This window comes from Artemia franciscana, chromosome 14 (assembly GCF_032884065.1).
Source record: "Artemia franciscana chromosome 14, ASM3288406v1, whole genome shotgun sequence".
Lineage (NCBI taxonomy): Eukaryota > Metazoa > Arthropoda > Branchiopoda > Anostraca > Artemiidae > Artemia > Artemia franciscana.
This window is the reverse complement of record NC_088876.1, coordinates 1,518,565-1,540,858: the sequence shown is the minus strand read 5'-3', so window position 1 is coordinate 1,540,858 and position 22,294 is coordinate 1,518,565. Positions and strand designations below refer to the sequence as shown.

The 22,294-nt window shown below is 34.1% G+C and overlaps 1 protein-coding gene across 6 annotated transcripts in view; it reads left to right on the top strand.

Annotated features, from left to right (window-relative positions):
* Positions 1-21,415, top strand: part of LOC136035163 (lipase member I-like) — a 108,902-nt gene extending 87,487 nt beyond the window's left edge. For all 6 annotated transcript variants that reach the window (XM_065716732.1, XM_065716729.1, XM_065716731.1 and 3 more), the window contains one exon: positions 21,219-21,415. In XM_065716732.1, coding sequence (XP_065572804.1) covers positions 21,219-21,276 — 58 coding nt within the window. In that variant the 3' untranslated portion in view covers positions 21,277-21,415. The remainder of the gene's footprint in view (positions 1-21,218) is intronic.
* The last annotated feature ends 879 nt before the right edge of the window (positions 21,416-22,294 follow it).

Here is a 22,294-nt window from a genome sequence, read left to right as displayed (position 1 = left end):
AAAGTCCAGTTGACATGTCTCTGACTTTTGCAAAAAATTCAGTTCGCTCTTTTTCGACTTTACAGAATATCCTGCTGATACGTCTGAGACTTATAAACATAATGGAAACATAACAAAGTAATGCAATGAAATGTTTTATTGAAATAATGGAACATACTGTATTGCCTGTTATTAATATTTTATAAAAAATTTGAATGTTTCATAATCCCTCCCATAAAAATTTCAACATATTTTCTCTTGACATGGTATTTGTTTCATTCGGGGTCATACACGGCTTTTAAAATGGTTTCGCCTATAGGCTAACGTTTCATCATTGCTATTATTCTGTTCGATGATGGAGTCTTCTAGTCAATTAAATAAAAAAAACAAGTTTTTTCAACTGAAAGTAAGGAGTGACATCAAAACTTAAAACGCACAGAAATTACTTCGTATATGAAAGAGGCTGCTTCCTCATCAACGCCCCGCTCTTTACGCTAAAGTTTGACTCTTTCTCTCGATTCTTCTTTCTAAAACAGTAAAAAACTTTAGTGTAAAGAGCGGGGCGTTGATGAGGAAGCAGCCTCTTTCATATATGAAGTAATTTCTGTGCGTTTTAAGTTTTGATGTCACTCCTTACTTTCAGTTGAAAAAACTTGTTTTTTTTATTTAATTTCTGAACGTTTTTGAATCAATGCATGTTTTGATTTTGGCTCTCCGCAGAGGAATAATCAAAACGAAATTTGCATATTTTTTTTTTGGCTCAGTGGCTTTCTCATAATTTTGATCGAATGATTTTGAGAACAAAAGAGCGGGGGACGAAGCCTAGTTGCCCCCCGATTTTTTGGTTAATTAAAAAGGCAACTAGAACTTTTAATTTTTTACGAATCTTTTTATTGGTAAAAGATTTACGTAACTTGTAAATTAGCTTACGTAAAGAACTTTTGTATTCTCATGTTTTTATTACATATATGAGGGGATTCGCCCCATCGTCAGTACCTCGCTCTTTACACTAAAGCTTAAATTTTATCCCAGTTCATTAAGAATGACCCCCTGAATCACAAAAGCCGTAGAATAAGTAGTTGAAATTACCGAAAATACATAAGCGTAAAGAGCGAGGTATTAGAAGGAGGTGAGCCCCTCATATGGGTAATAATTTTTGTTTGTTTTAAGTTTTATTGCTGTTCCTTACTTCCAGCTGAAAAAGCTTTTTCACTTTTATTTTTTAATTGTTTTTTTTTAAATAATGCTAGTAAATCCTGCTCTCCCTTCATGGAAATTTTCTTCTCCCATTACAAATTCTTGAAGGAAAGTTCGCCTAGCATATCCCCCTCTTCTCAACCCCTCCCCCAAACCAAAAAATCCTCCTGAAAACGCCTGTATACTTCCCAATAACCATTACTATATGTAAGCACAGGTCAAAGTTTGTAACTTGTTGCCCCTCCCACGGGGACTGTGGGGGAGTAAGTCGTCCCCAAAGACATAGTTATAAGGTTTTTCGACTACGCTGAATAAAATGGCTATCTCAGAATTTTGATCCGTTGACTTTGGGAAAATAATTAGCTTGGGAGGGGGCCTAGGTGCCCTCCAATTTTTTTGGTCACTTAAAAAGGGCACTAGAACTTTTCATTTTCGTTAGAATGAGCCCTCTTGCAACATTATAGGACAACTGGGTCGATACGATCACCCCTGGGAAAAAAAAACAAAACAAAAAAACAAATAAACACGCATCCGTGATCTGCCTTCTGGCAAAAAATGCAAAATTCCCCATTTTTGTAGATAGGAGCTCAAAACTTCTACAGTAGGGTTCTCTGATACGCTGAATCTGATGGTGTGATTTTCGTTAAGATTCTATGAATTTCAGGGGTCGTTTCCCCCTATTTTCTAAAATAACGCATATTTTCTTAGGCTCGTAACTTTTGATGGGTAAAACTAAACTTGATGAAACTTATATATTTAAAACCAGCATTAAAATGCGATTCTTTTGATGTAGCTATTGGTATTAAAATTCCATTTTTTAGAGTTTTGGTTACTATTGAGCCAGGTCGCTCCTTACTACAGTTCGTTACCTACTGTTTGACTACCAATTACACTACTGGAATTTGCTTATACTTTAATTTTCATTGAATCTTTCTTATATTTCGTGATAATAATATGAAAATGATGCATAATGTTTTTTCTTGACATGGCACTTATTCCATTCCGGGGTCATACACGGCTTTTAACTTTGTTTAACCTACAGGTTCAATCTAAGTTTTATCATCGGTATTATTGAATTCATTGACATAATCTGCTGGTAAACTGCCGATGGTACTAGCAAAGTTTTCTGGCGCTTTGTTTTTCATCGATTTGTCTTTATGTTCCTTGGTGATATTATTTGCCAATGCTCTTTTTATTTATGTGCAACTTCACTGTCTATTAAAATATTAGTTTTACAAAGATAACAGTTCTGGCACGTAGACAAAATATAGTTTAAAATGTTGGCAGAAGAGTATACCTGTCCCTTTTTCCTTACTTTGAATTCTAATACCCGAAAATCAAGATAAGATTTATCAAGTGGTAACGTGTTACCAGAAGCACTAGCAAAAAGCTCACCCTCTTAATCAACTTGTAGTAATAAACTTGCATTCTCTTTGAGAGGTACCATCTCTGGATATCTCACTCTCATATATCTACCAATAGTAGTTTTGAATTTGTTCGGTACTCCAGAGAAATTTATTTGGTCACTCTTATGAGAATCTACGCATTCGTTTACGATTATGTCGCCATTAGTACTTAATTCGTTGTTGAAAAATTTTTCCTAGTTACAATTCAATGCTACAATATTTCTATCATGTAGAGACACTTTCTTGAAATATTTTATCTTTAATGTTTAAAATCAGATGGAAGTGTTTACTCTACCACTATATTGTTAATGCTGAATAAGAACATCTAATAGACCAACCAATCTCGATGACTAGCAACAGAATATCGTGGGGACAGCCGCACTAAAAAAAAGACTCCAAAAACCATCTTCACTCAAAGTCTATAGCACCTGTCAAGGTTGAACTGAATTTCTTATGATAAGTACATAAAGACTTATGAAAATAATGGAGAATTCTCATGTTACAAATTTGTGGGGGGGGGTATAAACATTTGGGGAAATAGACATACTAACCAGCTCATTGAGGAAGACAATATTCACTAACTTGAATCATGTTGCTTTTAATGCATTTTTAAGAACAAAATATCAACATTTAATTGTTAGTAGTTGACAAGCACGTCGTTCCTTCATCCTTAGGAGTCCCTAGTTCAAATCCTACACCAGTAAAATACTTCTTAAATCATCAGAAACCAATTACCATGATCTTGAACCATTTAACAATCTGTTTCACACTAGTTTAAATTTTGTTCATAGTTCATTCATACTCAAGAGAGCCTTAGAAAGTCGCCATTACCAGATTGATTAAAATTTCACTGGCCTTTCAGTGCACCATTAGAACCACCTTGTCTAGGTTTTTCAGAGTTCATTGCTCCTCCAAGTGGTTTAGGGAATGATCTACAAGTAACTCAAGGCTAGAAAAATTGGTTGCGCAAGAGTTTATTTCTCTTCCAAGTGACTTAGGGAAGAACTGACAAGTAACTCAGGGCTAGAGAAGTCGATTTTGTAAATTAACTTGGCAAGCAAAAACAAAGACTACACTCACTCGGAAGCAGTTAAGTTGTGCAACAAGTTAGCCAACATGACGATGTTACGCAATAGTGCAAGTAACATTTCATTGACTCCAATAGTTACGCAATAGGGTTTTTCCTATGATCGTCTGATAATTCATTGTGGAGCTAACACTGAAGGCCAGAGAAATCATTTGCGCAAGAGTTTATTGCACCTCCAAGGGCTATGGGGAATGACATACAAGTAACTAATGGCTAGAGAAATCGGTTTTGCAAAAACAAAGACGACGCTCACTCGGAAGCAGTTAAGTTGTGCAAAAAGTTAGCCAACATAAAGATGTTACGCAATAGTGCAAGTAACATTTCAGTGACTCCAATAGTTACGCAATAGGGTTTTTCTTATGCTTGTCTGATAATTCATTGCACAGATAACATTCAAGGCCAGATAAATCGGTTGCGCAAGAGTTTACTTCTCCTCCATGTGCTTTAGGGAATGACCTACGAGTAATTCATGACTAGAGAAATCGATCGTGCAAATCAATTTCGTAAGCAAAAACAAAGACCACACTCACTTGGAAACAGTTAAGTTGTGCAACAAGTTAGCCAACATGAAGATGTTACTCAATATCGCAAGTAACATTTGATTGACTCCAATAGTTACGCAATAGGGTTTTTCCTATGCTCGTCTCATAATTGATTGTGGAGTAACACTCAAGACCAGAGAAATCAGTTGCACAAGTGTTTATTGCACCTCCAAGCACCTTAGGGAGTCACCTTCGGGTAATTCAAGGCAAGAGAAATCAATTGCGCAGAATTTTATTGCTCCTGTGCAATGAATCTTGGAACCACTCTAATCTATGCAACAGAGTGATGCGTGACACCCCTCTTATCAATATGACACAATGATGCATAACACCTGATGGCTAGCGAAAGGCTACTTACTTTCTATGAAAGAGGTAAAGTAGCCACTTAATTTGTTAAATGCATTCTATTCGTGCAATTCCTTTGTATCCCAAATTTCTTATTCCTTGAACTAATTTTGGGTATTATCATATATTTTAAATGCAAGCTGATCTGACCTTCACTGATTTCATTTTACAGCTTCGAGGGCTAGCGTGACTTTGTTACAGAAAATAGTTCTCAGTTCCGAGTAAGGAGCGACTCGTACTAGTGACTCAAACTCAAAAAAGGAATTTTGATTATAAAATATGCAACGAAAGAGTTTGTTTCTTATGGTGATTCTAAGCGGGTACAGTTTATAAAATTTAACGTTACTCAGCATAATCTATGAGCCAGGGAAAATTTGTTTGATCTTTTTGGGGGAAACACCCTCAAAAATAAATATAATCAGAAATTAAAATATTTAATTTGACATGTCAAAAGAACTAGTATTGGGGCTTTAAGATTCAATTTGTTAAGCTGATCGGATTTTTTTTTTTTTTTGTTTCGTTTTCACAACTTTGCTATATTCTTTGAGCATCAATGTAATCTTGTTATTAAATTAAAAAAACAAGTTTTTCTAACTAAAAGCAAAGAGCAACGTCAAAATTTAGAACGATGAGAAATGATTATGCATGTAGGGAGGGTTATGCCCTCCTTAATGCCTTGCTCTTTAGGCTAAGGTTTGGCTTTTTGTTCCAATTATTTAAGAAGGACTCATGAAACAAATGGGCCGTTTAATTTGAATGATTAGCTCTATTAAAAGTTCTAAAACAAATTTCAGTGTAAATAGCATGGCACTGAGGAGGAAAAAATCCCCCTTATTTGCGTAATCATTTCTGTTCATTTTAAGTTTTTGTGCTGCTCCTTACTTTCACTTGAAAAACCTTGTTTTTTATTTTATTTCTGATCGTTTTTAAATAACGCCGGGAAATTCAGCTCCCCATCTATGGAAACTTCCTCTTGGAATTTTTCCATCTTTCATAGATGGAAATTCTATCTATGGAAAATAAACTAAAAAATTAGTGAATTAAAATTTTGTTTCTAAGAAAAATGCAAAATTCCACATATTTGAATTAAAGAGCTCAATACACCTAAATTGGTTCCTACAGTTTCTACTATTAGAGAACCTACAGGGTTCTCTAATAAGCTGAATCTGATGGTTTTTTTCGTAAAGATTACCTGGTTTTTTGAGGTGCTTCCCCGCCTTATCAAAGTCGGGTAAATGTTTTTAGGCTGGTAACTTTTCATAGGTAACGTTAAACTTAATGAATTTTAAATATTTTGAATAGACATCAAAATTTCATTCTTATAATATATTGGTTGTTATCAAGACTTTCTTTCTTAGAATTCTCGTTACTATCAAGTCGCATTACTCCTTACTTACAATTCGTTGCCACGAACTGTTCAATATTTTTAAAAAGGGTGACGTTTTTGAATTTCTTCGAAAAGGATACTTTTCTTAAGTGACGTAAAAGTATTGTGGGCTCTCTGTTTAATAGTGCAGGCTGTGGAGTTGTGTGATTTTTTAGGATAGTAATCGTATGATATTTCTTATAATTGGTAATTTTATCCTTTTTTTGCACTTCAATTTATAGTTTTCATTTTAGATAGATGCCATAGATAAATTGTTACTATTCTAAACCTTATTAAACCGCTGATCAGGAAAATTTGCAAGCTTAGAACTGAAAAATGCTTTTTAAATATTTTTACCATTTGTGCGGAAATTATACATTAATATTGGGCAACATATGGATGAAAATTTTATTCTCTTCATTGAATTGTTTTAATTTTAGTTGAACTTTAGGATGTTCACCGCATCTTAATTCAAATCATTTACGCTTCATAGACCTAACCGGTAATTTGGTGAATAAAAAAAAAACTTGACCGTCAGTTGGAGTTCATCGAGCATATCGCTTTTATTAGGCAAACCCATCAAAAATGTTTATCAAAAGCTAAAATGCAAATACCTTTATCGTACCACATCGTACCGTTAAATTAAATTATGTGTCAAATATATATATATATATATATATATATATATATATATATATATATATATATATATATATATATATATATATATATATATATATCATGAAAAGAGAAATCACCAATGCAACAGCACAAACACAAAAAAAAAGAGACAGAAGGAGGAAAGGAAGACTGTTTTCCTAAATTAGTGATTAATATAGACCAGCACTTGAATGAGGCCTTAACCCTACTCACCCATACAATCACATAGTTCAGACAGCATAGCCATACACAATCAACCATAAAGAATAATCCATGGACAGGCAGTAATGTCGTCAATAAGTATAAGTCGTCATTTACCAAACAATAGAAACAATAAAGACAAATAAGTCAGAGGCAACAACCCAACACAAGGGCTCATCAGGAGAATACACTGGCCTATATAGGGTTCGCCACTTTATTATTCATATATATATATATATATATATATATATATATATATATATATATATATATATATATATATATATATATATATATATATATATATATATATATATATATCCATAGATTATTCTTTATTGTTGATTGTGTATGGCTATGCTGTTTTGACCTATGTCATTGTATGGATGAGTAGGGTTAAGGCCTCATTCAAGTGCTGATCTATATTAATCATTAATGTAGGAAAACAGACTTCCTTTTCTCCTTCTGTCTTCCTTTCTTCTTTTTTTCTTTTTTCTTTTTTGTTTTTTTTAATGTGTTTGTGCTGTTGCATTGGTGATTTCTCTTTTCTTGATATATTTATATATATATATATATATATATATATATATATATATATATATATATATATATATATATATATTTATTTATTTACATATATATATATATATATATATATATATATATATATATATATATATATATATATATATATATATATATATATATATATATATATATATATATATATATATATATATATATATATATATATATATATATATATATATATATATATATATATATATATATATATATATATATATATATATATATATATATATATATATATATATATATATATATATATATATTTGCACTGAATAAACAAAGTCATTACACGTATTAATAAATCTTCTGTACTCTATTGATAGTCTGAGAAACTGTCGTAACCTTTCAAAAGTCATACAACGCTCATCAATCACTATACTCGTAAGCCGTCTTTTATCAAACCTACACCCTCCATGCGCTTCCTTTGGGGAACTAACTCAATTCATTACACTCACATTTTACATGATTCATACTCGCATCCATTTCTCCACACCTGGGGGAAAGGCAAGAACTATTCAATCTTTGCCTCCTTCCTTAATATTTCATTCTTGCCTCAAGCGACAAACTATCCGCCTTCAATTGAATAATATATTTTACCTCCTCCTTTCTTAATCAAACAGTTCGTGGTAACGAGCTGTAAGTAAGGAGCGGCACGGCTCTATAGAAACCAAAACTAAAAAAAAAACAGAATTGTTGATATTAAGAGGAATACCAAAAAATTTGCCTTATTATGCTGATTCCAAATGTATAAGATTCATGAAGTTTAAAGTAACCCATCAAAAGCTGCGGTCCTGAGAAAATTTGCTTTATTTTTGAAAAAGGGGGACCCGTTGAAGGACAACCAATCTTAATGGAAATAACACCATCAAATTCAACGTATCCGAGTTGAAGTTTGAACCCTGAAGTTCAAGTTTCAAGCTCTCATGAGCAAAAATGTGGGATTTTGTATTTTTGCCAGAAGGAAGATTACGGATGCGGGTTTATTTTTATTTTATTTTTTTCCAGAGTAAATTTTCTGCGGGGACTACTTTCTACTAGGGGACGGGGGAGGGGCTATTCGCAGGAAAACTTTTCCACAGAGGAGGGACTTTCCAGAATAATTCTTAAAAGAATCAAAAATAAAAGAGTTTTTCAAATTAAAGTGAGCTAAGAAAGGTTTTCAACCTGGTATCGACCGCGAGAAACTTTCCGAGCTAAAATTCGCAGCTAGAATGGAATTTTCTTGGGATAATTTCTCTGGTGGAGGGTACTTTACATGGAAAGAACTTTCCATAGAGGAATTTTCTGGGGAGGAGGAGCCGGATTTTCTGGCATTATTTGAAAATGATCATAAATTAAATAAAAATCAAGTTTTTTCAACCAAAAGTAAGGAGCAATAACAAAATTTAAAACTAATAGAAATTATTACGCATGTGAAAAAGGTCTTCCCTCCTCAAGACCTCGCTCTGTACGCTAGAATTTTTATTTTTTGTCCAAATTCCTTAAAACGACTCTCGAAACACAAGTAACGTTGAATTAGAATATTGAAACTTTTTTGAAAAATTTCATAAATTTCGGTTGCACGCAATTTTGAACAGATTTTGACTCTGTAAGATAAAATTTGCTGTTCTAAACTTTACTATGAATGATTCATCGAATGATTATCTATGACTTTTTAGTAAATTGATTTTGTATTGGGTTCGCTGTTTTATCAAACAGTTCGTGGTAACAAGCTGTAGTAAGGAGCGACCTCGCTCAATAGAAACCGATCAAAAGAATCGCATTTAAATGCTGATTTTAAATATATAAGTTTCATGAAGTTTACGCATCAAAAGTTGCGAATCTGAGAAAATTTGCCTTATTTTAGAAAATAGGGGAAAACAGCCACTAAAAGTAATACAATCTAAACGAAAATCACACCATCAGATTCAGCGTATCAGAGAACACTTTTATAGAAGTTTCAAGCTCCTATCTACAAAAATATAGAATTTCATATTTTTTGCCAGAAGCCAGATCACAGATGTGTGTTTGTGTTTTTTTCCAGGGGTTATCGTATCGACCCAGTGGTCCTTGAATGTCATTTGAGGGCTCATTCTAACGGAAACTAAAAGTTCTAGTTGCCTTTTTAACTGAACAAAAAAATGGAGGGTACCTAGGCCCCCTCCCACGCTCATTTTTTCCCAAAGTCACCGGATCAAAATTTTGAGATAGCCATTTTATTCAGCTTAGTCGAAAAACCTAATAACTGTGTCTTTGGGGACGACTTACTCACCCACAGTCCCCGTGGAAGGGGCTACAAGTTACAAACTTTGACCAGCGTTTACACATAGTAATAGTTATTCGGAAGTTTACATAAGTTTTCAGGGGGATTTTTTGGGTTGGGGGGTTGTTGAGAGGAGGGGGCTATTCGGGGGATCTTTCCATGGAGGAATTTTTCATGAGGGAAGAAAATTTTCACGAAGGGGGCGCGGGATTTTTTAGCATTTTTTCAAGAACATTGAAAAAATAAATATGAAAAAGATTTTTTTCAACTTAAAGTAAGGAGCGGCACTAAAAGTTAAAACGAACAGAACAGAAATTATTACGCATATGAGGGGTTCAACTCCTCCTAATACCTAGCTATTAACGCTAAAGTAATTTTATTAATTTTAACTATTTATTCTACTGCATTTGTAATTCAGGGGTCATTCTTAAGAAGTTGGGACAAAATTTTAGCTTTAGTGTAAAGAGTGAGGTATTGAAGAGTATGTGACCCCCTCATATACGTAATAAAAACATACGAATATAGAAGTTCGTTACGTAAGTTAATTCGCAAGTTACGTATATTTTTACTAATAAAAAGTTCGTAAAAAACTAAAAGTTCTAGTTACCTGTGTAAATAACCAAAAAATTAGAGGGTAACTAGGCCCCCCCCCCGCTCCTTTTTTCTCAAAATCATGCGATCAAAACTATGAGAAAGCCATTTAGCCATAAAATAAATTAATATGCAAATTTCGTTTTAATTTTTCATGTGAGGAGAGCCAAAATCAAAACATGCATTAATTCAAAAAAATTCAGAAATTAAATAAAAAAACAAGTTTTTTTAACTGAAAGTAAGGAGCGATAATAAAACTTAAAACGAACAGAAATTACTCCGTAAATGAAAAGGGTTGTTCACTCTTCAACGCCTCGCTCTTTACGCTAAAGTTTGACTCTTTCTCTCAATTCTACTTTATAAAACAGCAAAACTTTAGCGTAAAGAGTGGGGCGTTGAGGAGTGAATTGTCCCTTTCATATACGGAATAATTTCTGTTCGTTTTAAGTTTTAATTAAATAAAAAAACAAGTTTTTATTAAACTGAAAGTAAGGAGTGACATTAAAACTTAAAACGAGCAGAAATTAACCCCTATATGAAAGGGGCTGTTCCCTCCTCAACGCCCTGCTTTTTACACTAAAGTTTGACTCTTTCTCTCAACTCTACTTTTTAAAACAGTAAAAACTTTAGCGTAAAGAGTAGGGCGTTGAAGAGGGAACAACCCCTTTCATATAGGGGGTAATTTCTGCTCGTTTTAAGTTTTAATGTCGCTCCTTACTTTCAGTAAAAAAACTTGCTTTTTTATTTAATTTCTGAACGTTTTTTAGTTAATCCATGTTTTGATTTCGGCTCTCCGCAGAAGAATAATTAAAGCGAAATTTATATATTTGTTTATTTGGCTAAATGGCCTTTCCATAGTTTTGATCGAATGATTTTGAGAAAAAAGGGGGGTGGCCCAGTTGTCCTCCAATTGTTTTGGTACTTAAAAAGGCAACTAGAACTTTTAATTTTTTATGAACGTTTTCATTAGTAAAAGAAATACGTAACTTACGAATCAGCTTACGTAACAAACTTCTATATTCGTATGTCTTTATTACGTATATGAGAGGGTTTGCCCACTTATCAACACCTCGCTCTTTAGACTAAAGCTTAAATTTTTCCCCTGAATCACAAAGGCCGTAGAATAAATAGTTGAAATTACTAAAAATACTTTAGCGTAAAGAATAAGGTATTAGGAGGAGGTGAACCCCTTACATGCGTAATATTTCCTGTTCGTTTTAAGTTTTAATGCTACTCCTTACTTTCAGTTGAAAAACTTTTTCATATTTATTTTTTCATTGTTCTTTTAAATGATGCTAGAAAATGCTGCGCCCCCTTCATGGAAATCTTCTTTCCCCATGACAAATCTCTCCATAGAAAGTTTCCCCACATAGCCCCCTCTTCCCAACCCCTCCTCCCAACAAAACAACCCCCTGAAAACGTCTGTACAATTCCCAATAACCATTACTATGCGCAAACACAGGTCAAAGTTTGTAACTTGCAGCCCCTCCCACGGGGACTGTGGGGGAGTAAGTCGTCCCCAAAGACGTAGTTACAAGGTTTTTCGACTATGCTAAATAAAATGGCTTTCTCAGAATTTTGAGCCGGCGACTTTGGAAAAAAATGAGCGTGGGAGGGGGCCTAGGTGCCCTCCAAACTTTTGGTCACTTGAAAAGGGCACTAAAACTTTTCATTTCTGTTTGAATGTTCCCTGTTGCAAAATTCTAGGATCACTGGGTCGATACGATTACCCCTGGGAAAAATAAAAAATAAAAATAAACTAACACGCATCCCTGATTTGTCTTCTGGCAAAAAAGAAATACAAAATTCCACATTTTTGTAGATAGGAGCTTGGAACTTGTAGAGTAGGGTTCTCTGTTACGCTGAACCTGATGGTGTGATTTTCGTTAAGATTCTATGACGTTATAGGGGTGTTTCCCCCTATATTCTAAAATTTTGCAAATTTTCTCAGGCTCGTAACTTTTAATGGGTAGGACTAAACTTCATGAAACTTATATATTTAAAATCAGCATTAAAATGCAATTCTTTTGATGTAACTATTGGTATCAAAATTCCGTTTTTTAGAGTTTTGGTTACTATTGAGCCGGGTCGCTCCTTCGTTACCACGAACTGTTTGATATCACTCCTTACTTTCAGTTTACCAACACTTCGTTACCACGAGCTGATTGATATCGCTCCTTACTTTCAGTTAAAGAAACTTGTTTTTTTAATATTAATAAATAGCATTGAAACAAGCTGGACACGTAAAGCAAAAGCAAAAATACTGGATAATTCCAAGTTTTATTACATATAATTCCAAGTCTAATATTATAGATAGATAGATAAGTGTATTTCAAAAACCCGTGGGCCATATACACAAAAATATAAATAAATAACAAATAAGCAAGGAAATTAACAACAGTACGAACACGCACAAAAAACAGAATTCAACGCAAAAAGTACCTAATCTAACTACAAAAGAAATTAATCATATAAAACTTTTTCTTCTTATTAAAGATTTATCTATATATACTCCCACTCGAAATATTGTGGTTGGGTTACTATTTTGTAGAATTCCCGGAAGCATCAAATTAACCCCATGCAAATAAATTTCCCGTAAATCCAAGAGCACCGGGCATTTCCGGAGAAAATGATCCAAGCCTTCATCATCATCTTTACAAAGGGGACAAACATACCGCCTATCAGAACCAACTATCATTTTATTTTTGTCGAACGTTTTTTGCCTGTTCTGGATTGGAAGACAATTTGCCCTAAGCTGAATCCAACGACGTAGAATCATAGCCGGTAAGTTAAATTTGAAACAAACTTCCTCCCCAAAACTAGGTTTTGCCTGATTATAATGTTGCAGGGTTGTAGAATCAAAAACCAGCCCTTGCCAATGCTGAATTTCCTGACTCTCTAATATAAATCGTACCCGGCTTTCTAAATTTGTTGGTACATCACGAGAGCAAAGACCATTATTCCATAAATAGGGCATTCCTACTTTTTCTAGTAATAATTTAATTTGGGATGGCCACGAGGTTTTTAAACCACATTTCAACATCTCTTCATATGCCGCTCTTACTAGTCTATCTTCATTACTCTTAGTTAACTTCAACCAGAATCTAAGCATTAAAATATACCTACGTAGCTTTAAAGAAAACAGGCCCATATCACCTTTCAGAATCTGTGAATGAGTTGTCTGATGTAGACCAAACACTCTTTTATAATACTGGAGCTGAAGGGACTCCAGTTGCTGCACCGTTTCTCCACCCCATATCTCTGCTCCATATTCTATCACGGGTAAAATTTTTGTGTTAAATATTCTTTTATGCATTTTTAGGTTTTTGATCCCCATTATCGTCGGGTTTCTAAATATAGCTGACATGGCCACCCTACCTCTCTTAATTATTTCATCTACATGACTCCTTAGGCTTCCATTTTCCGATAAGATAAAGCCTGAATATTTTATTCTTTTACTTATAAATAGTTCCTTATTATTAAATTTAAATGTATAATTTTCATTGTCCCCAACCTTCCTTTTTTTTAAAATAACAACTTCGCTCTTTTCAGTATTCAGCCTTAACTTTTTTATATGCAAACATTCTTCTATGAGATTCAAAAGAGTCTGTAGATCTTGCGGTTTATTAGCCACCAAAGCAATATCATCTGCAAATAATAAGAGAGATAGTTTTTGAGTCCCTAGGCTAACTTTCGGAGCCCATCTATTCTCTAGAAAATTAACAACATCATTAATAAAAATATTAAACAACTTAGGTGAAAGGGTGCTGCCCTGTTTTACTCCCCGCTTAATATCAAAAAGCTTCGAAAACCTATTACCAACTTGAATGATTCCACTCACACAAGTATATATGCTCACTATCAATCTAACAAATGAATGGGGAAGGCCAATATTTAGCATGGCATCCTTCAATAATTCTCTTTCGACACTATCAAAAGCCTTATGGAGATCCAGAAATCCCACATAAAGACAAGTTTTACCCTTTCCATATTTGTCTATTAATGCCTTTAAAATAAACACACTATCTGTCGTCCCATACCCTGTCCTGAAACCTCCTTGTTCCTCATGCACTAAATCATTTTTATTTAACCAATTGGAAAGCCTGGTATCTGGTAAACCTTACTTAAAGCAGTTTGTAAGGTTTTTACTTAAACCTTACAAAACCTTAATTATATTGATACACGAAACTTATTATATTTCAAGATTAGACGAATGTACATATAAATAAAACCAGCAATACACACAGACTTGTTACGGAAATTGTAGTCGTATATGTTTTCTCTTTTAATTGCCAACAGTACAAGCGAAGATGATATTTCTAGCCCTGTGCTGTGCGGCAGTACATCTTCAACCATTAAAGGCAAAAAAAGGTTTGTCACACGCCGCAGAATTTATAGCAATGTACAATTTAAATAAATCAAATATAAGAGAAAACACTCATATCAAACGTTTTTCAGTAATAACTAGATTTTTTTTTTGCTTTTTATATCCTCAACTCCATAAAAACAGTGTAGCTCAGACATACAGTGTTCTAAATCGAGCTTATAGTGTTTGTGTTTACATACATAGCTTACACTGTCTTTGTTCATTTCGGTTGCACCTAGCATTACGCATAAGCTGTTCAAAAAGTTCAAATTGTTTTCTTCTAGCCTACTTTCTACGTATGTAATTAGAACATCAACAACAGGATGCAACACTGTATTTTTGAAAAACTCTTGCGCTGTCTCATATGGTACTATTGTGCCCCCACTTATTTTCACTGGAACTTTACGTTTCCGGGGCAATTCAGGAACAATTATAAATGTAAAACAATTATTTTACACATTATGAAGTAGATCTAACAATTATTTTTCAGCATATTTCGTTCTCAACCGCCTCAATTCTATAATTGTGAAAAATTTAAGGAGGGAGGGGGGGCAATCTTTTCTTCTTTTTCCATGAAAATACCAAATAAAAATTTGTTTTTGAAATCAAGGTATGGGTGTAAATCCAGGAGGCACCCCCCCCCCCCCTGTGATTAGCGCCACTGAAACAAGTTTCAATTGCAACGTAATACCATTCAATACTCGGGATTTTAGGTTTCTAGATCTCTGTAGGTCTGAATTCCTTCGGCATTGCCCTATGGGATCGCCTAGACCAAGTATTAAATTATTGCTTAATGTAGGTTAAAACGCAAAATTCACATACCATAGTCAAATTTAGATATTGAAAACAGTCGAGCTCGTTTCTAAAGAGCAAAATTCTCCCTGATTGATGTTTCACTGAACTTGCATAAGAACTAGATAATACTCATATTTCCTTGATGATAAGACTATATAGGTGGTATATGTGTATACATATAAATGAAGAAGTTCAATGGACTACTATCTTTCGCATTTTTTACATTAAAAATAAACTGAAATTAATGAAAAAAATTACCTGGTCGAAATAAAGAGCGAATTTAAAGCTTAAAACAAGCAACAGTTTAAAGTACTTAATGAATTATAGTTTTCCACCGAATTACTGTGGCAGCAACTACCCTTCCTTGACCCCCACCCCCACCCCCAAGCGAAGCCACTGTATTTTACCACTGTATAGAAAAGCAATGAATCACAAAGACTTCTTTCATCCTACCAATCCTTTACCTCTTAATCTCTTAAAAATATTTTCTGTCATTTTTGCAACTTCAATATCCATTCCTAATCAATTATCAGCACTTCCCCACCCTAAAATATTCCTTATCAGGTACGGCCATGAATTTGGTGACACATTTCAAAAAGCTGTTAAATAAGTTGATTTAAGCACCTGCACTCGTGATATCTTCACATTACGCTCCCAGAGCCTAATTACATTGATTATCTCACAGCTTATTAGCGGAAAAGTTCCCAATTTTCTTCTAATTATTAAACTATTACTGTATCTGTTTACACCTCGCCATCTCATGTAAAATCCTAGCTTTACTCTTTCTTGTTTATCACTTTTCTGGAATCCCCTAAACTTCCAATGCAGAATATATCACAGATGCTATATTATTCTTACCTTAGATACCTTAGAATTATTTTGTGAGCCTTTGCTTAATCAGAAAACAAAATTCAGACTTTCTAATAATATATACTAAATTAAAACTGGATATCTCTATCTGTGGTCAAGTTTGTCGTCCGTCACCATATAATAGCTGAAAATAATACTTTGCCGTAGAACAATATTTGTTGTTGCTTAAAAAGATAATAGGATTTCTTATGTCCTTTCCAAAGAACTTTCTCCTGGTATTTAGGACTATCGGTTTGGCAGAATCAATCCCGAGGAAGAATTCGCACAAATAATCATAAGACTGGAATTGTCTTTCTCGGAAAAAATAAAAAATTTCGATATGTATTGGGAAAAATATACAAGGAAAAATTTCCTTGTATATGGGGGCTCGAAAGCTCACTCATTCAGTTACTTGTCCTCGCAGGAGTATTTTCCCCCTTTTCCAAAAATAGAGAAACCTTTCTCAGAGTTTTAACCTTAGTGTCTACTTTTGTGTCTAACTTTGTCTCTGTTTTTGTGTCTGCTTTTAAACTTCTCGTATTTGCTGAACGAAATCACTCTATCTCCATCTGTAGTGACTTGTAATTTTACCCGACCTATGATCCATAGTGACCTCTATAATGTTGACATTGAACCATTCTCAGTGGTATAAATTTAGAGAAATAGAAAAACAACAAAGTTTCGTAGCATCTGCAGGATCCAAGCGGAGTTGCTCAAAAATCATGTCGGTACTATGCTGCTCTGGCTCCAAATGGTGTTCACTGCAACGGCGAAAGACTGGCGTACAAAAGTGATCCTACCACTGTGGCAGAAAAAAACCTCCAAGAAGGAGCACACTAACTTAAGAGGGAAACACTCCTCAGCACCAGGCAAGCTCTTTTCTATAGTGTTGTAACAATGATGTTTTGCACGTCTTCGACGAAAGCGAAGAGTAGAGCAGGCTGGTTTTATCCCTGATTGGCTCTGAACCCGTTTCAGAAAGAAGCTGCCAGGATCGGAATATCCATTAATTGGAAGAAGACAAAAGTTATAATAGTGCAGCCAAAATTTTACACTGACAAATCAAGATAATCGATCACCAGAAGCCGAATCAAAGTGGATGGCCATATCACTAACTTTGGTTCTATTATTCTTCAGACAGCTGCATCACCAACGAAGCTATTGCCCGCTCGACCAAGGTCCCTGTCGTCTTCGGTATTCTGAGCCATACTTAGAAGAAGCTACGGTCTCTTAGATCCGGCTGTAGGTAGCTGAGACATGGCCTACAACTGCAGCTGTCCATCGTCGTCTCGATACTCTGCAATCTAAGTACCTCTGGAAAATTTAGGGAATCCGATGGACAGACTTTTTCAACAATGACCATCAGCGAGGTATGACCTTCAAGTCACTCTTTTTACACCAGACTGCCAAGTGGAACTCTACTAGTTCGGTCATCTTCTGCAGCGGCCTTCAGACATTCTGGCTCGGATTCCATATGACTTTGACCCAATCAGTAGCGGCTGTAAACGTCCAAGAGGAAGGCCCAAACTCCGGTAGAATAACAGTCTCAGGATATGTCTGGATCCAGCATAAACTCCGCTGTCAAGACCCTTGCTACTGATCGCTCCACGTAGATGAGGCTGACGGCACCCTTAACGCCATCCTGGCATGAGGATTGAGTTGGTAAATTTGGTGGGTAAATTTAAACTTAATAAATTTTACAAATTGGAAAACAGATTAACCTCACAAAGAACCAATTCTTTCAATTTTTATGTTGTTATCAAAACTCCATTTTAAGATTTTTGATTACTATTTTTTATTACTTATTTTATTTACTTTATTATATTTTTGATATATATTTATTTAGCATAAATATATTTATTTAAATAAATATATTTATTTAACTATATTTATATATATAAATATAGTATAAATTTATTCAGTATAAATATATTTATTATTATAAATATATTTAATATAAATATTTATATAGTAATCAATATATATATATTTGATTACTTTATACTTTATTATATTTTACTTTATTATATTTTTGATTACTATTAGATATAGGATTGCTTGTCGCTTTCAGAACCGTCAAACATAAAAAGAAAAATATATAAAACACAATACCTCCCTTCGAACATCAGTAAAAAATGTTCATAACAAAACTTGCACCCCCCTCCTAGGATACTTACTGACAGGGCTCGAGATACCTCCCGTCACCCACTATCTCTCCATATTTTGTGCCGTTAAATTATGAATGAAAATATTTTGCTTTATAAAAGAAAGCATTTGTTCTCAGTAAAAAGGGGAGCTATCACCCCACGGCACCCACATTCACTCTTAATCCAAAAGAAAGAAGATCGGAGATTAGATTGTTTCCCACAGGACCCTTCATGCCCTATTTTATATTTATCTGAATTTTCAAGGACAGTTAGAAAATTCGGACCTGTATTTTTGAGTTAACAGACACAAATCCAACATCCCCCTCCCCTTCCCTGCCTACACAACGACCTACCATCCCTGCTCTAAAATAGCTTATGCGAATTTTATGTCGCTGTACATAATTTATCAGACATAAAGTGAATCAAATTAGTTTAATGATTCTTTAAATTAAACGTAAATATTAAGAGTTTATTTTATACGAGTAGGGTGACTCTTTCAAAACGAATCTGCCACATTGCAGCATTAATGCCTCAGAGATTGGCACGGTTAACGAACAGTTTTTCAATAAGTTTAAATCGATTGTCTATCTCAGAATTTTCAACTTAACTTTTTGGTCAAAATTGTAGCTAAATACCACAAAACGGAAAATACCACTTTGCCATGACATCATCTTTTTGGCTGCCTAAAAAGGGTAGTAGAACCTTAATTTTTGTTCGAATGAGCCGTCTCGCTATTTTTTGAACCAATGGTACGATACGATAAACCTGGGTAAAAAAAACACACAAAAAAATGCGCATCCGTATCTTCCTTCCCGATAAAATCCTACGAGGCCATGGGTAAAATTGCCGAAGATCTGGAAGATGCAGCTAGGCGAGACACAGTTGCAGGAAAAGATACACAGGAAAATAAAAAGTTTGATATACCTTGGATGTGAAGCAAGACTTTTTTTTTGAGGAAGACTTAACTATAGCAATAAAAGGATTCAATAAAAGGATTAAAGTCACTAAACTAGAATTTTGGTAAAATTTGAGTTTAGTGACTTTTGGCTACTTCGGAAAGGGGTTAGGTTAGGAAAATGAAACTTTCAGAGATGGGTCTAAAGGCTAAATTGTGTCCCGGGAAGGTATTTTGAAGTACCTACCTCCACTCTCTCTCCCTCTAGAGGGTCCTGACCTTTGATGTCCTTTAAAAATATGTGTGTTATAAAATTGAAACCTTGCAAAATAGATCTTCTGCTTGAATAAAGTACATAAAAATTGTTTTCAGGTTCACAACTTTGCTAAATCCCAATTTATAAGGTTTTAAAGACATGCAAATACATTTCCTAAATTCGAAAAAAAAACATTGATATGGCTTAGAATTCTACTCAAATAACAGGAATTACATTTTGAGAACTACAGGCAGAGAAAAAGCAACTGGTAACTGAAAATTAAGGTAAAATGTTGTTTTGTCAAAATTTCAATAGGTATAGACCTGTTATGTAGGTGAATTTCAGGGCCCTCTAGAGGGAGAAGGAGTTGCGTTGGGTACTTAAAAATACCTTCCCGGGATATACTTTAGCCTTTAGACCCAGGTTATGATAGTGTGGTACATGAGTTTCATAAATATGGTGGCTCCGAGGTTAAAAATAAGTTACTGAAGATTATGAATATTATTTTTGAAAAAGGGAAAATACCCAACGATTTTAGGAAAACCTTAGTTAAACCACTGTATAAGAAAGGTGATATAAAAACGTTCAATTCTGTTTATGTAAGAACTTTAGCAAATGTATTATCCTTATATGGTATACCAGACAAATACATTAAAGTAGTTAGTGCTGTGTACGAGAAAAATACTGCTGTGGTTAAGGTAGGAAATGAGGTTAGCAGCTGGTTTTATAATAAATCAGGATTTAAGCAGGGTTGTGTTCTATCCCCCTTCATATGGATCATTTTGATGGACTTTGTCTTAAGGAGCACAGGAAAGGCAAAGGGATACTAGGAATCTAATGGGAAAAAAAAACTCTCCTGGACTTAGATTATGCTGATGTTCTAAGCATCCTAGATGAAAGTGTGAGCAAAATAAATGAACTTTTAGAGGTTTTGCGAGTTCAGGATGCTAGAATTGGTTTGAAAATTAATGTTAAGAAGACTAAGTCACTAAGGCTAGGAATAAGTGAAGATGAAAAGGTGCCGTTGGGTAACGAAAGGATTGATCAGGTGGGCAGCTTCACTTATCTTGGTAGTATTATTAGTAAAGTAGGTGGGAGCAGTGAAGATGTTAAAAGTAGAAGAGCCAAGGCTCAGGGTGTTTTTTCACTATTAAAAAAAGTTTGGAAGAATAGGAAGATAAGTCTGAAAAACAGGATTAGAATATTGGAAGATATGGGGATGACAGTGGTCAAATATGGCTCTGAAGTATGGGTGCTCCAAAAAGTGGATGAAGATTTCCAGAAAATGGTGTAAAGAGGGAGGCTCTGAATATACTGGGATGGAGAAGCGTGCGTAGCTGTTGGCCTCAGGCGGCTTGGTGATGTGCTGAGTTGTTAGTAGTACCAGTAATAGAAGTAGTAACTTGTAACTTGTAGCAGTAACTTGTGATTTTTTTAACGTATTTTTATAATCTAATCACAAAATTTCTTTAGCGTTGATCAGAAAGGAAAATAATAGCTTCACCTTTTTAAACCCTGACCTCACCTTGCATGATATCTTAAGATAGTGAAAAAAACGAAAAATTCAAGTTCCACTGGATTGGCTCTTCTGTGTGAAATTTTTAGCCAATGAAAAGAACGCAAGGCTCTTCAGTCATGCGATTTTTTACAAGTAAAAATTTTCCCACTTCATCATTCCTAATGTTACTTATTTTTTTTTATAGAGCCCGAGGAAATTATTACTTATCCACAAAACGGAGGAAGCCATATTCCTATACTTGAACCTAAGAAGTACAAAAGTTGCCAAGGCCATCCTGCTACTGAAACCTGGAACATTTCTACAAGAGATTTTAAAGAGCTGACTAGTCATAAAGCTTCACTAACTTTTTAAAGTCAAACAAATAAACATCTAATATTTTTATTTCTTTTTATATTCTTTTGATTAGTCTATTTTTATTTGGTTAGCTTTTTTGGTTATCTTTTTTATTTAGGCTCTTTTTGATTAGAAATAGGTTACCAAATCAATAAATGACATACGGTGTGTAATGTTTAATTTTACTGCTTGCAACTACTACAATAACTTTTTGTGACTACTAACTGGGAATGTTGAGGAGGAAGTTGAACTTTGTAACTTTAATATTGAAAGAAATATCACTTTGATGTTTTGATACTTTGATGAAACTTTGGTGTTGAGAAGAAAATGGTATTGAAATGGAGATTGTTGAAGACCTGAAACCTTGGCAATTAAAAACGAACGGAAATTAACTAAAAAAAATACTTCCCGTAAAGAAGTTTTTCAAAAAAGGAAAGAAAAAGAAAAATGGGGAAAAAACAAACATGATCGCTTATTTTAATTTTGATCGTTTTGAGCAGTAGTAATTTCTGGTCGTTTTGAGTTTGAATTATTATAGGAATTTTTTCTGGTGTTCTTAAATTCAACATGGCTCTTAAGTTCTCTTTGGAAAATTTCTGTTTCGGAAAGATTTTAATGAATTTCTATTCGTTTTTGATTGCCAAAATTTTGGTGATTACGACGAATATGCCTTACGTTTCTCATGTCCCTGGTGTACGAATTAGAATATCTAATTCTAATTTAACTGTTCTAATTAGTAGTTTTTGGTTTATTTCAACACCCGCTCAACATTTCCTGAAAGTTTCAAGTAAATATCGCTAGCCGTTCCTGGTATATTTCAGATACGTCCTTCTGACAATCAATATGCATATAGTAGCTGTTGATTTACTATTCTGACCCTAAAATTTTGTAGATTTATTATGTTGATAACCTGGATACACTTAGTGT